Here is a 15,711-nt window from a genome sequence, read left to right on the forward strand (position 1 = left end):
TGAATCTGGAGCTGTCATACCCCTAACTGGTAAGTTGTAGCAGCTCATTCATTCTTCGACCCCTTGCACACAGCATGGTAGCTGGCAGAGAATGCACTCAACAGAATTTGGGGAGTGATGGCTCTGGGAAGGTTGAGTATAAGAGGTCATGGGGAAGCTCAAGACTTTACCCTGGTGGAGCACCACCCTTATGGCAGAAAGCGAAGGAACTAAAGAGCCTCTTGATGAAAGTCAAAGAGGAGAGTGAAAAAGCTGGCTTAAAACTCAACATTCAAAAAACTAAGATCATGGCATCCAGTCCCATCACTTCATGGCAAATAGATGGGGAAACAATGGAAAACAGTGACAGACCATTTTCTTGGGCTCCAAAATCACTGCAGATGGTGACTACTTCAGCCATGAAATTAAAAGATGCTTGCTCCTTGGAAGAAAAGCTATGACAAACCTAGCGTATTAAAAAACAGACACATTACTTTGCCAACAAAGGTCCATCTAGTCAAAGCTATGGTTTTTCCAGTAGTCACATATGGATGTGAGAGTTGGACCATAAAGAAAGCTGAGTGCTGAAGAATTGACGCTTTTGAACTGTGGTGTTAGAGAAGACTCTTGAGAGCCCTTTGGACTGAAAGGATATCAAATCAGTCAATCCTAAAGGAAATCAGTACTGAATATTCATTGGAAGGACTGATGATGAAGCTGAAGCTCTAAAACTTTGGCCACCTGATGCGGAGAACTGACTCATTGGAAAAGACCCTAATACAGGGAAAGATTGAGGGCAGGAGGAGAAGGGGATGACAGAGGATGAGATGGTTGGATGACATCATTGACTCAATGGACATGAGTTTGAGCAACCTCCTGGAGCTGGTGATGGACAGGGAAGCCTGACATGCTGCTGTCCATGAGGTTGCAGAATCAGACATGACTGAGTGACTGAACTGAACTGAAGTAAGCACGATTCCTGGATCTAGGGTGGGAGGGCCTATTCATGGAACTCTGGAAGACAATAGGGGCTTTTCAGAGATCAAAGGGACACCTTGTGGACCATAAGGAAGTCTCAGTTATGTATGATTTGATAAAATAATCACATTACGTGTTTAGCACAATGCCAGGCACATACATATGCCCAATAAATACAAGCAAATTATTATAGTCATTCATAGGGAGGGACCTGAGGTGACTCAGTGGTAAAGAACCTGTCAGCCAATGCAAGAGACTTGGGTTTGATCCCTTGGTGGGAAAGATCCCCTGGAAGAGGAAATGGCAACCCACTCCAGTATACCTGCCTGGGAAATCCCATGGACAGAGGAGCCTGGCGGGCTACAGTCCCTTGTGTTGCAAAAGTTGGATATGACTGAGCACACACACAGACACACATTCAGAGGGGAAGTAAGAATGGACTATGCAGGAAGGCCAATTATAGACAGGGAAAATCTTGAAGGAGTTGATTGAGAGCAGCGAGCACTTTGGGTACCTGGAGCTGCATCCCAATTCTTCTAAGTCCAGAGAAGAGAGAATCCCATCTCTGCTGCCTGGAGTGCTCAGCACACTCAGCACTCATGGAAGTGAGAAGTAATTGGGATGAGAGAACTCAGTGGCAGATCGGGCTGCACACAGCCAGTCCAAGGGACAGTAGGGCAGTGTCCAGCTTAACTGCAGCCCTTGGAGATGCCAGAGGAAGCTCTGTCCATGAAGATGTTTGCAGGCACATATTCACACTCCCTTAGGGGGAAGTCAGAGAGCTGCTGGTCAGGAGGGTTGGGAAGAAAGACAACGTGGTAAAGGGGATGGTTGGATAATTCCGGGCTTGAAATCCCCAAGAAATCAAGCAAGGGACCAAGGTTCCTACACCTGTTCGGGGCAGCGGAGATTTTCAGAGAGAGGGGACAAGGCACTAAGGCCCCACAGCAAGGCTGAGAAGAGTGAAAGGGAAAAAGTGTGGGGAGCTGGTTTCAGGGACGAAATCACTGGGGCTGTGGCTTCTGGTTGCTGGGTGGGAGTGCACTGATCCCCGAGGCCTCCAGGGGGCGCTCAGGCCCAAGTTTGGACACAGCCCAGGACACAGCCCTGGGAATAACTCAGGACAAGCAGAAATGGCCAACATATCCACACCTGGGTTCTCAAATGGCCTCTCAGCCCCTGCTCAGGAGGTGAACTTTCATGCAAGCTGCCTGCTGTGCAGAAGACTGTTGGCCTAGTCCCTGAGAGGTTGGGGGGGCGGGGGCGCTGAGGCAGTTGGGTCGGGGGTGTACCGGAGGAAGAGGAAGGCTTCCACTAATACCATCTAAAACACCTTAGAGTAGACAAATTAGGAAACAATAGTGGAAAAGTGCCACAGATCAGTCTTCCGTGATAGGTAGATCCAGGGGTGCTGTGATGGGGACCAGAGCTGTGTGGGAAAGAAGAGGCCAAGCTGAGAAACCACCATCCAGTGCATGTGCTGTCTCCCAGCAGAGGGCCCTGCTAGGCCACAGGGGGCTACTCCTGGACCAGAAGGTCCACGCAGGGCCCTGCCAGTACTACTGAAGACCCTCACAGTGGCTTTTCCGGGGGATGTTCCTGCTCGGTGTGAACACTTCAGTCTCCCCAGGCAGGCTCAGTGAAACCTGTAGGACACGTGGACACAGTTCTGGAGCTAGAGATGGTTGTTGAGGGGTTGGTGACTGGGTGCTCAAGGGGGGCTAATCCCAGGAAGGTTATATAAGACTTTAGAGGCTGAAGACAAGGAGAAGGGGAGTCTGGGAGTAGCAGCCCCCAGTGCCCAGCAGCTGGGAGGAGGGCCCAGTCAGAGATACCCTGCAGTGGGAGAAATGGGTGTCAGGTATCTGCTGAGGGAGTCGAGGTGCTGCCCATGCTGCCAAGGGCCTGAGGAGTCCAGCTTTGTCCACTAACCTTAGGGGAGGAACAATGTTAACATGACATGTTTTCATGGTAAGTCAGGAGAGGAAGCTAAACCTGACGGCAGAAGCCTGGTAACATGTTCCAGGGGTCCCAGAAATCTCTGTCTTCCTGTCAGGAGGAACCTTTGCAGAGTAGATAAGGGATCTGAGGCCTTTGCTGAGGTTATTTAAGGGGATGTGGAGGGCATCTGAGAGGGATCAGGGGCCCTTCAGGCTGGATTGGGGAACAGGGATCCTGGAACCTCAGCCTGGCCCAGAACAGACAACTGCTTATAGTTGTCTCCTGCAGCTACGTCTCAGAAACAGGCAGACCCCAGTGAGTGCTGAAGATAGCAGATACTAGAGATGGTGGAGCTGAGAGGAGGAGAGGAATGTAGGGCTGGACACTGGAGAATGAAACAAGACCACAAGATGAAGGTCAGTGCCACAGAGACCTATGACCCCTAGATCAGTGTGTCTCCAAAATAAAACACCCCCAATCCTGATATTCTCCTTACCTGGAAAGGAGAAAAACTGTCAGAAATTTGGCAACATTAGTAACACTATTCAATACTTGAAATTAATGTTTTTCATTCAACAAATATTTATTTAACATCTATTACAGGCGTACCTAGTTTATTGCACTTTGCTTTATTGCACTTCACAGATAGTACTTTTTTTTTTTTTTTTGTAACAAATTGAAGGTTTGTTGCAACCCTGGGTTGAGCAAGTCTTTTAGCACATTTTTTCCAATAGCATTTGCTCAGTTCATGTTGCTGTGTCACATTTTGGTAATTCTTGAAATATTTCAAACTTTTTCAGTTTTATTATATTTGTTCCAGTAATCTATGATGTTACTATTGCAAAAAGATACAACCCCTTGAAGGCTCAGATGATGGTTAACATTTTTAGCAATAAAGTGTTTTTAAATTAAGGTATAGAGGCTTCCCTGGTGGCTCAGTGGTAAAGAATCTGCCTGCCAAGCAGGAGACACCGTTCTGACCCCGGCCTGAGAAAATCCCACATGCTGTGGAGCAACTAAGCCCTTGTACCACAACTATTGAGCCTGTGCTCTGGAGCCCGCAACCCGCAACTGTGGAGCCTGTGGGCTGCAACTGCTGAGGCCCACACGCTCCAGAGCCCATGCGCCACAGCAAGAGAGTAGGTCCTACCCTCTGCAGCTAGAGAAAAACCCACACAGCAACAGAGACCCAGTGCAGCCAAAGATAAACAAATACAATTATTTTTAAAATTAAGATATGTACTTTTTTTTTAATCTAATGCTATTACATACTTAATAGACTACAATATAATGTTGTTATAACTGAAACTCCAATACTTTGGCCACCTGATACGAAATACTGACTCATTGGAAAAGACTCTGATTCTGGGAAAGATTGAAGGCAGGAGGAGAAGGGGACCACAGAGGATGAGATGGTTGCATGGCATCACTGTCTCGATGGACATGAGTTTAAGCAAGCTTCAGGAGCTGGTGATGGACAGGGAAGCCTAGCATGCTGCAGTCCATGGGGTCGCAAAAAGCCGGACACGACTGAACGACTGAACTAAACTGAACTTAAACTAATTTACTTATTTTATTTCTAGTTGCTCTGGGTCTTCACTGCAGCACACTGGCTTTCCTTAGTTGTGGTGAACAGGGGCCACTCTCTAGGGGTGCTGTGCAGGCTTCTCATTGCAGTGACTTCTTTTTTATTTGCACTGAGAAACCAAAAAAATTGTGTTAGTCATTTTATTGCGATATTCACTGTATTGCAAGGGTCTAGAAACAAACTCGAGATATCTTTGAGGTATGCCTGTACATGCCCGGTACTGGTTTAGGTAGAGAAAATGTAATGGTTCAGGGACTTCCCTGGTGGTCCAGTGGTTAAGACTCTACCCTTCCAATGTCGGTCGAGGAACTAAGATCCTACATGGCACAGCCAAAAAACATTTTAAAAATTTTTGAAAAATATATAATGGTACATAAGACAAGCAAATCAAAACTAGCAAAGAAAAAATGCATAAACAAGCAGAAGCAAAAGCATATACAAATAAAATAATTTCAAGTTTTATTAAGTAACATAAAGGAAACCCGCGAGATTCTGAAATAGCTAGATGAGGTGGACAAGAAAGGCTTCATTGAAAAGATAGCATTTAAGCAAGAATCAGCTATAAATATTATGAAACCCCAGTACAGTTTTATTTATTCTGTGATAGGTAAACAAAGCACTTTCCCCTTAGGATAGAAACTATGAAGAAAGTCTGATTACTAGTAGGTCTCTCTGAAAGAGACACCTCCTCCAGCCCTTCCATCCCAGGTGATTTTTGCAAAGCCTGTGGGGGTGGGGGCAAGGGCGGAACTTGGACTTTCAGCAATGGTGAAATATTATTGACCTGTCAAGGGCAAAGATAAAGAGACTTGGGAATGCCCCCAACAGGTCCCTGATGGAGCTTGGAAGAAACTTCTCTGAGTAGTTCTAAGTTTGTTTGTATGTGTGTGTGGTTATTAAGTATATGTAAGTGTTAGTGTTTTTAAGAGTCTCAGAGCTGGGCTTGGCACAGTTCACAAAAATGTTACTTTCCTCTTCTCTCCTCCTGCGTTGTTCAGGCAAGTCCAACCACGGTCAGGTGGTCCTCAATCAATCTAACCCCTTCTTACCCTTTATGGGTACCCAGACGCATCAACAAGGTGAAGAGTCATGTTGAACATCAATGGCCTGGGCCAGTCACCGCTCAAAAGTCACCAAAGTGCTTTGCTGTCCACCTGAAACTATCAAACGTTGTTAATTGGCTATACTCCAATATAAAATAAAAAGTTTAAAAAAAAGTCACTGAAGGGGGATGGGGCCTCCTGCCGGGAAGAGTTAGTCTTGGATTCAGATTTCTGTTCAGACCCTGACCTTATTTGCACTGATGTAATCAGCCAATATTGGCATAGTCCTGAGAGATCTTGTTCCCAGCAGGCTTGGAGTGGGGGTAGTGCTGTTGCCTTCTCTATATAGGGGGTTCAGCCAGGTGCCCAGCGCTGTCCTGGGGCCTCTCCAGCTCACCATGGCTCAGGCATTGAGAGTGCCAGTTGCACTGTGGCTGTTGGGCTTGTGCTGGTCTTTGGCTAAAGCCCACCCTCTGTGAGTGAAGTTGAGGCTGGAGAAGGAGGACCGGGGTTGGGATTAGAGTGGGATAGGGCCAGCTTTTAGGTCTGGGGTAAGTCTGGGGTCTTGGGACTTCCCTGATGGCTCAGACAGTAAAGCATCTGCCTAAAATGCAGAAGACCTGGGTTTGATCCCTGGGTTGGAAAGATCCTGTGGAGAAGGAAATGGCAACCCACTCCAGTAGCCTTGCCTGGAAAATCCCATGGACAGAGGAGCCTGGTAGGCTACAGTCCATGGGGTTGCAAAGAGTCAGATGCAACTGAGCGACTTTACTTCACTTCTTCAAGTCTAGGGTCAGGAGCTAAGGGAGAGGGGTTAGCTGCTGTGGAGCCAGACAGCTCTGTGTCTTCTCTCTAGGGCTAGAGCTCCTGAGCTTGGGCACGGAGTTGAAGGTGGGAATGTGGCCAAGCCGGATCCAGACGTGACGGGTGAGGCCCTGACTCTCTGTGTCTGTCTCTCTGCTTCTGCATTGTATCCTCTTACTGATCTTTCACCTGCTGCCTCCCTGCCTCCTCCCCAGAACGCTGCTCAGATGGCTGGGGCTTTGATGCCTCCACCCTGGATGAGCATGGGAACATGCTGTTTTTAAAAGGTAGGAGGGGCTGGGATTGGGGCATTTGGGACCTCAGACTTGGTCGCCTTCACCAGGATGTATCCTGGTGGTCTTAGGAATTATTTAAGAGCATCACCCATGGCTTCTTTGTAACTATCTCAGTAGGCCAAAAGTTTGCTCTGGGTCCTTCAGTGACTGTATGTTTTGCAGGGGAGTTTGTGTGGAAGGGTCATGCCTGGGCCCGGCAGTTGATCTCAGAGAGGTGGAAGGATGCCCCCAGTCCCGTGGATGCTGCATTCCGCTATGATCATAACAGTGTCCTTCTGATCAAGGTACAACTGGACTCAGGTCAGGGCCAGGCCAGAAATGCTGGAGTCAACATGAGAAACCCTCCCCTAGGTGGCCCTTGCCAACAGGTTCCAGGTTTCCTCCTCCTGGGCCTTCCTTTCCTGAGCAAGGTCAGGCTAGGGGGGTGTGTGTGTGTATGCATGCGGACCTGACAGGCGCCACATCCAGTGGCTCTTCTTCAGTCCTAATCTGCCTCCACACCTCTCTGCTACTCCTCAAGCTGTCGACCATCCTTTCCTTCCTAGAAATTCCTCCTTGGCTTCCATGACCCCGCATCTGGTCTTCTTCCTATGGTTGCCAGGTTGTTCGCCGCACAGCGGTACCTGGCCGAGGGGTGAGTGGAGGATGAAATCCAGCCCACTGTGCTCATCAGGTCCCATGTCCTGGCCCAGCTTGTGTCTGGTCCTTCTGGGCACCTTCTCCTGACTCACACAAAGATGCCGCATGGCTGGGTGGCCCTCACTGCTGGGTTTGTTTTCCCTCCTGCCTTTTTTTCTTGCTCTTCTCAGCTTCTCATCCTGGGCCACTCCCTGAATGTTCCGTGGGGATCCTTCCCAGCCTTTCCATTCACCCTCCCTGGGTGATCTCAACTACTGCCACGGCTCTGAGACTCTCCACGTTGTGGACACCAGATATGGCTCTTTCCCCAGAGCTCCAGACATTTCTTTGCAAGTTCCTGGCTGACATCTTCAATTTAGATGTTCTGTAGACACCTCAAATACAGCACCCCCCAAACGGAACACAGTATCTTCTGTACAAATCCCTCTCCTCCCAAGTCCCCTATTTCAGCAAATGGCACCACCACGTGCTGCACCCTGTAAGCCAGGGGCACACGGGTCATGAGACCTGGCCCTTGCTTATCTTTTCAGGTTGATCTCTTCCCCAGCCACATTCACTGTATGCCAGCCACATGAGTATACGGTGTACATGCTACTCCCTCTGCTAGTAATGCCCTTTCCACACTTGTCTACCTGGAAAATTCCTGCTCAGTTTTGAACACCTGGCCCAAATGTTCCCTCCTCTGTGCAGCCTTCTAGGAATTCTCTAGGTTGACTTAGGCACCTCTCCTTTATTCCCAATGCACTTCACATGCCTCCACCTTGGGGCTCACATGGCTAGGACACACTAGGGGCTCACTTTCTGTTTTTGTACAGGGAAAAAAAAAAAGAAGTCCTTGAAGGCAGAGATAGAGTCTTGTCACCCCTTTATGACCAGTGCTTCTCACAATACCTGGCATATGGTAGTCATTCAGCAACTGTTTCTTGAGTGAATAAATGAACAAATGAATGTTTGAATGGATGGATGATCGCAGGATGACTATGGATGTGCCTGCCAAAACCAATGGTGTTGCAGATAATTGTACCATGGGCGTGCTAGTTGCACATAGTCAGATGTGTGTGTGTAGTAACAGTGATTGGATTTGCACAAATTGAAGGTGTATATTTGTGCAAGGGGTCAGCACATTGTTGTCCACAGATGGATTGAGAGTATGGGGGACTGCAGAAGAATATTATGTTAAGTGTGATAGATCAAAGGTGTTGTGTGAGCAGAATGGCAGTGTCTGGCATGCATATTAAAAATAGCATGCTTTTGTGTGTAGGGGGACAAATTCTGGGTATATCCTCCTGAGAAGGGGGAGGAATATCCAAAGTTGCTCCAAGAGAAGTTTCCTGGAATCCCATTCCCACTGGATGCAGCTGTGGAATGTCACCGCGGAGAATGCTCTCATGAGGGTGTCTTCTTCTTCCAAGGTCAGTGCAGGCTGGAATAAGAGAGCGTGGAGTAGCGGTGGGATGGTGGTGAGGGAGGTAGAGATAGGGAGGGTGGTGCTGGTAGAACCATGATATGGTTTCCCAAGAAAGGGAAATAGAGAAGCTAATTAAGGTCTACATAGTTTAAGTAGGGGAAGTAAGAGGAAGTCATTCTGGGGAAGTTAACTGGATATAATTCTGCTAAAAGCCCTTCATGTCCTCCATGACCCTTAGGACAAACCTATGTTCTTTAGTCTCACAAAGTTCTTCATGACCTTACAGACAAGGTTCTCCAAGTCCCTCCAGCCTATTGACCCTCCAGTGTTTAATCTCTCAATCCTTCCCTTGAATATGAAGCCCCCCAAACTCTCTGCTATTCCCTAGACACCCAGTTTGCTTCATGCTTCCATCTCCCACTCTTGACTGCTTTGTAACTCCTTCAGTTTTTAGTTTAAGTATCACCTTCTCTGGGAAGTTTCCCCAGACTCTTCCCACTGCCCTTGCTGAACTGATCATGTGTACTTTGCTGCTGAATTTTGTCATATGACTACTTTCCTCAACTGGGAACTTGTGCTGCTGGACTGTGAGCTCCGTGTGATGGGGGCCACATCTGGTCCATCCTGGGGCCCAGTGCAAGCACAAGGGAGGGCACAGTCTGGCCTCACCGAATGCTTGTTGGTTGATTGGACAAAGGCAACCACACGTGGTTCTGGGACTTCTCTACAAAAACCATAAAGAAACGTTCCTGGCCGGCCGTTGGGAACTGCTCCTCGGCCATACGATGGCTCAACCGCTACTACTGCTTCCGGGGTAACAAATTCCTGCGCTTCGACCCCGTCACGGGAGAAGTGAATTCCACTTATCCTCGGGATGTCCGAGATTACTTTATGTCCTGCCCTAACAGAGGTGAGAAAGACCCAGCCCTGGGACCTCTGGAGACATGTCCACCTTTCCTGAGTCTGCAAACGCCATACACCCCAGCTCCTACCCTCACCTATGGAATGATACCTTGGCCCTTGCCCCAGCCCCACTTCCATTCCGGCTCTTCCCAACTGTCTTCATATGGGGAAGACCTGCACCCCCAATACCCCCAGCGGTTTCTTCCACCTCAGACCTCATTCTGACTTCTTGCCTTTGTGTGTTCTCCCTTGCTTATTTCTCCCCCAAGGCCATGCACATAGGAATGCAACCCAGCATATGGATAAGCGCTGTAGCCCACATCTAGTCTTGTCTGCATTGCTTTCTGACAACCATAGTGCCACCTACGCTTTCAGTGGTAAGAGATGCCCTCCAATCCCCCCATCTCTGTCCTCCAATCCCCCTGTCTCTGTCCTCCCTACCTCCCTACTCTTTCCTGTGTGCCTCTCATCTCTGAGATATTTCCTCCATTTTCATCACTGTGCCCCTTATGAAAGGCTCCCATCCTTTCACCCTGGCATGCTCCTTTTCACCTCTCATTTCCTCAGATGCATATCTGAGGAACCTATCTCATTGTCCAGGCCTCTAACTTCTTCCACCTATCTGCCTCTCAGTACTATCCATGCAAGGTTTGTATCTTCTCTGAACCCCCTGAACCTATGACTCCTCATACTCCCTTTGCTCCTGCATGTCTCTGACCCTCTCTACACCGCTCTACCTCAAGCTTATCCCCAGGAGCTCCATCTTTTTCCAGGTGCCTGGTTCCTACGTCCAGCCTCTGGGCCCAGCATTACCTGGAAATAAGATGTTCCCGTTGCTGAGCATCAGCCAAGAAGTGTTCAGTTCCTTAGATCTTTAGGCAATAGCTTCACTAGCCTGATAAGATTTCTCCCCTGAGTGACTAGGGGAGACCCCTCTCCCCAGACCTGTGCCATTAATTAGTAAAAGCCATCTAATAGTACCTAAGGATAAGTCTTGATCCATACTTGAGGACAGCTCTAAGAGAGTGACCTATCCCATATGTCTTACACTCAACCTAAGACATATGTATGACAGGATACAAGTGTGAAACAGTGGTTTAGAATACAGCAGAGTGAAAAATCCTTCCTTACTCCTAACCCCTGAACAAATCCGATCAGATGTGACTAGCAAGCTATAATGAAAAATACACAGCCACAAGCAGAGCATATCCCCATATCAAGGGGGATATAGAACATAGCAGCATATCCCCATCTGTAATGAGAACATACATCCGTGATGAAACACACACCTATAGTGAACAAGTAGACCTGTACTGAGAATACAGCCAGAGTAAGAACACATACGTCTCAGGAGAATATGCAGCTATGGTGAGAGCAAGGCACCACTGGGAGAGCACACACACAAAGTGAGATAGCTATGGAAATAGAGATAGAGATCGATAGAAAGACATGGAGATAGAAACACTAAGAAACTAGGGCTACAGGGACCACACAGAGACAGAGAACACTCACCCATGGCGAGATCGTGGAATCTCAAGGCCATGTGCGCATAAACAGAATGCAGCTGAAATCCTAAGTCAAGAGTATTAGAGATGTTCCACAGCTGTTGAGAGAACACCATTATGTTAAAAATACCCAGCCAAGGTGGGAACTCACTATGTTGGCAAAAACACCAGTATGACCCAGCTGTTCAGCAAAGGGCCAATTCTCCCCTCTCCTTTATTGATAAACCTCTTGTCTCTAGCTCACGGTTTCTAATCTATTCTTTCTGCTTTCCCAACTTTGGCTCACACATGGACCATTATGTCCTCTCGATTTTCTCTCTAGTTATGATCTTTTAGCCTCAGATACAACCGATAACTGCCTCGGTTGCTCTTTTCCCTATTGGCTTTCCAGAGAGAGAATGGGACTGGCCCAGCCCCATAGTTTTATTCCAGACCACGTTAAAGTGGCTGCTGGTTGGTCTCTGCATTGGCTATTGATGGACTGGGGGCTCAGCACTTATTTCCTCTGCCCAAAGAGCAGCATAGCTCTGATTCTCAAAATAGGAGCCATGATTAGGGTAGTTTCATCACGAGAGAAAGGTGGACATGTGGTCACTGAGTCTTGCCTGGTTAATACACATAAAGAGAGCTTGTGGCTGCATGGGGAACACCGACTATTTATCAAGCACCTGATAGGCACTGGGCATTGTTCTAGGCACTGGGATACAGTGATCAACATGGCAGGCAAGACAATTACCCTCACAGAACCTGCTGGAGAGAGAGATGATAAAGAGAAAATAAAAGAGAATACTTTCAGGCAGTGTTAATAGCTGTGAAATGTCCTGGGAACATTAGAATATTTCTTATTCCCAAATACCATTTGAAGCTAGTATAAATGGATTTGTGAGTTGTTGATATTTTAAAATATAAAATAAAAAATGTTAAGTGTCAAAAAGCTGTGAAGGAAATAGGACAGAATAATTGGATAGAAGTGAAGAGAATGATGGGCCCCTTCTCTGGGAGATGATTTTTAAAAAATATTTATTCTATTTATTATTTATTTGTCTCAGAGAAGGCAATGGCACCCCACCCCAGTACTCTTGCCTGGAAAATCCCATGGACAGAGGAGCATGGTAGGCTGCAGTCCTTGGTGTCGCTAAGAGTCGGGGACGACTGAGAGATTTCATTTTCACTTTTCACTTTCATGCATTGGAGAAGGAAATGGCAACCCACTCCAGTATTCTTGCCTGGAGAATCCCAGGGACAGAGGAGCCTAGTGGGCTGCCGTCTATGGGATTGCACAGAGTCGGACACGACTGAAGTGACTTAGCAGCATTTATTTGTCTGTGCCAACCTTAGTTGCGGCATGTAAGATCTTGTTCCCTGACCAGGGGTCGATTAAACCCAGGTTCCTGCATAGGAAGCATGGAGTCTTAGCCACCAGACCACCAGAGAAATCCTGAAGAGATGACTTTTGAGCTGAGATTTCAGTGATAAAGAGAAATTAGCCCCATAAGGCAATGGAGGAGAAGCATTTTAGGGAAGGTGAACAGCAAATACTTTGAAGAGTCAAGAAAGGAGGCCAGTATGACTCGAGTGTTGGGAAAGAGCAGATGAGTGGCTTGAAAAGAGGGAGAAAGGAGCCAGATCACATGGGTCTGGGAATTCCCTGGTGGTCCAGTGGTTAGGACTCTTATGTGTTCACTGCTGAGGGCCCAGGGTTCTGTCCTTGGTCGGAGAACTAAGATCCTGCAAGCCGTGCATGGACCAACCAAAAAAGAAAAAAGATTATATCATGGGCCTGGTAAGGATTTTCAACTGTAAAAGGAAGCCAGGAGGGGATCTTGAGTTGGGCCATGATCTGTTCTGACTTAATTTTTTAAAAGATCATCCTTATTTCTTATGGAATGTAAGTCACAGAGCTATAATTGTATAAGCAGGGAATCAGGCGAAGAGTTCTTGCAGCTGTCTGGATTAGAGGTGATGACAACTTGGATTGGGATAACAGCACAGAGGTGGTGAGCAATCATCATGATGTATTCTGGAAGTCGAGTCCATAGCATTAACCAATGCCTTGGATATTGGTCAGAGTCGGGAAGGGAAAAGAGTGGTTTCAAGAATGACTTAGCTTTGGGGAACTGGACAACTAGGTGACAAATGGTTCCTTTTATTAAGATTGGAAAAGACTAGGGTAGAAGGTGTGTGTGTTTGCTGGGAGCAGAAATGAGTTTGGACACATTAGAGTATTGGTATCTAGTAGCCCCAAATGGACACGTCAGGTAGGCAGCTGAGTTTGAGCCTGACACTCAAAGAAAAGGTCCATCAGAAGTGAAAAGAACAGATCAAAAGTCTTCAGTATGCAGATGGGGTTTAAAACCCTGGACTAGGTAAAATCACTAGAGAATGAGGGCAGATAGAGTGGAGGCCCAAACCGGGGGATTCTAATGTGGGATACCAGGCTGAAGAGACATCAAAAAGGTAAGAACGCTGGAAGAGTCTGGAATCACAGGAGCCAAAATTAAAAAAAAAAAAATTAAAGAAGGGAGCTGTGAGCAGTCAAATGCTGCTAAGAGGTAGAGTAAGAAGAAGACATTAGATTTGGCAAGCTAGAGGATACTTAACCCTGAAGAGAGAAATTTCAATGGCAGAGGGAAACAGGAACATAAGTGAAGTGGATTGAGGAAGGAAAGGTAAATAAAAGTTTAGACAATTTTTTTAGGAAGTTGTTATGAAAAGGGGAGAGGAAAATAAGGGCGCTGGTCTGGCTACTTCCTCTGTCTCTGGCCATCTCATGAGATTAGAGAACACCCAGTGGGAGCTTGCTGTGGTCTTCCCTTTTCTTTTTTTTGAACTTTTAATTTTGTATTGGGGTTTGATTAACAATGTTGTGATAGATTCAGGTGAACAGCGAAGGGACTCAGCCATACATATACATGTATCCATCTCCCCCAAACCTCCCCTCCCATCCAGGCTGCCACACAACATTAAGCAGAGTTCCATGTGCTATACAATAGGCCCTTGTTGGTTATCTACTTTAAATATAGCAATGTTTTAGGTTGTAGGTCCTTGTTGGTTATCCATTTTAAATATAGCATTTCTAAAGAGAAATGACGCAAATGAACTTATTTACAAAACAGAAAGAGACTCACAGACATAAAAAATGGACTTATGGTTGCCAGGGGGAAGGGACAGTTAGTGAGTGTGGGATGGTCACACACGCTGCTTCCCTTTTAACTTCTGGCCACCATCTCATTGTAGCACCTCCTCACACGGACATCTGAGATGCATAAGGAGCCCACACCAAACCTCATTATGTTGGCCTGAGCTAGCAACCCGGCCACTCTTCCCCAAGCTTGCCCTTCCATCAGGCCCCTACTGCCTCCAGTTCCAATCAGGTCACCATGCCTAACTTTTCCAACCACACGCTTGCTCTACTTTCTCACCTAGCCTCTTCCCTCTTGGCTTCTGGATGCACTCTCTCCCCCTTCTCGGGACTCACCCCTGCATCTGTCACTTGCCTCTTCACGGCCTGGCCTTTTACCACCAGCACTAGAGCTACCTCTGCTACCCCACAGAGAACCACTACTGGCGTCTGGACAGCAGCCGGGACGGGTGGCACAGCTGGCTCATTGAGCATCTGTGGCCCCAAGGTCCCTCAACAGTGGATGCTGCCTTTCTCTGGGATAAAAAGCTCTACCTCATCCAGGTGTGTGATGGGAGAGAGGCCTGAGGTGGAGACTGGGGAGAATACCCTGCTCGTGCTGATGAATGTCCTTTGTCCTCCAGGGTACCCAGGTATATATCTTCCTGACAAGGGCAGGCTACACTCTCGTAAAAGATTATCCAAAGCAGCTGGAGAAGGAATTTGGGAGCCCTGATGGGGTCTGCCTTCATTCTGTGGATGCAGCCTTTACCTGTCCTGGATCTTCTCAGCTCTACATCATGGCAGGTGAGGGGTGTCGGGTGCTGAGGGGTGGTTGGTTCTGTGTTTCTCCATCAGGGTGTGAGAAAGGCCAGGTGCAGATCCCCGTGACGTGGAAGCCATGTTACATCCGGTGTCTCTTCCCAGGCCAGAAGCTGTGGTGGCTGGACCTGAACTTAGGAGCTCAAGCCAAGTGGACAGAGCTTCCTTGGCCCCATACGAAAGTCGATGGGGCCCTGTGTACAGAGAAGTCTCTGGGCCCCCACTCGTGTTCTGCCAATGGTCTGGGCTTGTACCTCGTCCAAGGCCCCAATCTGTACTGCTACAAAGATGTGGAGGAATTGAGCAAGACCAAGGACCTTCCCCAGGCCCAGAGGATGAACAGCCTCCTGGGCTGCGCTCCCCACCAGCACTCCTGATGCGAGTTTGGCTCAGCTCCTCCTCCCAGTTTCCTCACAATAAAGCCAGAGTGCTTCTTCACCTGAATCAAAGGGCCCTGGTTGTGGAACAATCTCACTTCTTTGAGTTGAGAAGCTTGTAACCTCTCTTTTTGAGGCTCTTAAAGCTACAGGAGATAAGGGAGGGGAGGGCTGAAGGACAAACCTCATTTCTTCATAGGTGATTCCTGAATCCCAGTCATAAACTGGCTTCTTCCAGACTATCATCCCAGACAGGGAAACAGAGGGGAGGGAGATTCCAGAGGGAGGGGATATATATACATATATA

At 47.6% G+C, this 15,711-nt stretch overlaps 1 protein-coding gene across 1 annotated transcript; it reads left to right on the forward strand.

Moving 5' to 3' along the window:
- The first annotated feature begins 5,900 nt into the window (after positions 1-5,900).
- On the forward strand, positions 5,901-15,471 carry HPX (hemopexin). Its single transcript, XM_086340405.1, has 10 exons — positions 5,901-6,004; positions 6,386-6,456; positions 6,549-6,620; positions 6,792-6,913; positions 8,530-8,680; positions 9,374-9,586; positions 9,849-9,956; positions 14,639-14,769; positions 14,850-15,012; positions 15,133-15,471. The coding sequence occupies exons 1-10, from the start codon at positions 5,928-5,930 to the stop codon at positions 15,402-15,404; spliced, it is 1,380 nt and encodes a 459-aa protein (XP_086196531.1). The 5' UTR covers positions 5,901-5,927; the 3' UTR covers positions 15,405-15,471.
- The last annotated feature ends 240 nt before the right edge of the window (positions 15,472-15,711 follow it).

This window comes from Bos grunniens, chromosome 15 (assembly GCF_055505025.1).
Source record: "Bos grunniens cultivar Pamir isolate PY7600 chromosome 15, Bosgru_T2T1.0, whole genome shotgun sequence".
In the NCBI taxonomy this organism is placed as follows: Eukaryota; Metazoa; Chordata; class Mammalia; order Artiodactyla; family Bovidae; genus Bos; species Bos grunniens.

Excerpts from the sequence above, each read along its gene's own strand:
- HPX (XM_086340405.1), top strand. The coding sequence starts at position 5,928 with ATGGCTCAGGCATTGAGAGTGCCAGTTGCACTGTGGCTGTTGGGCTTG. Across the intron at positions 6,621-6,791 it reads GAACATGCTGTTTTTAAAAG|GGGAGTTTGTGTGGAAGGGT; the intron begins GTAGGAGGGGCT and ends TATGTTTTGCAG. Across the intron at positions 9,587-9,848 it reads TATGTCCTGCCCTAACAGAG|GCCATGCACATAGGAATGCA; the intron begins GTGAGAAAGACC and ends TTCTCCCCCAAG.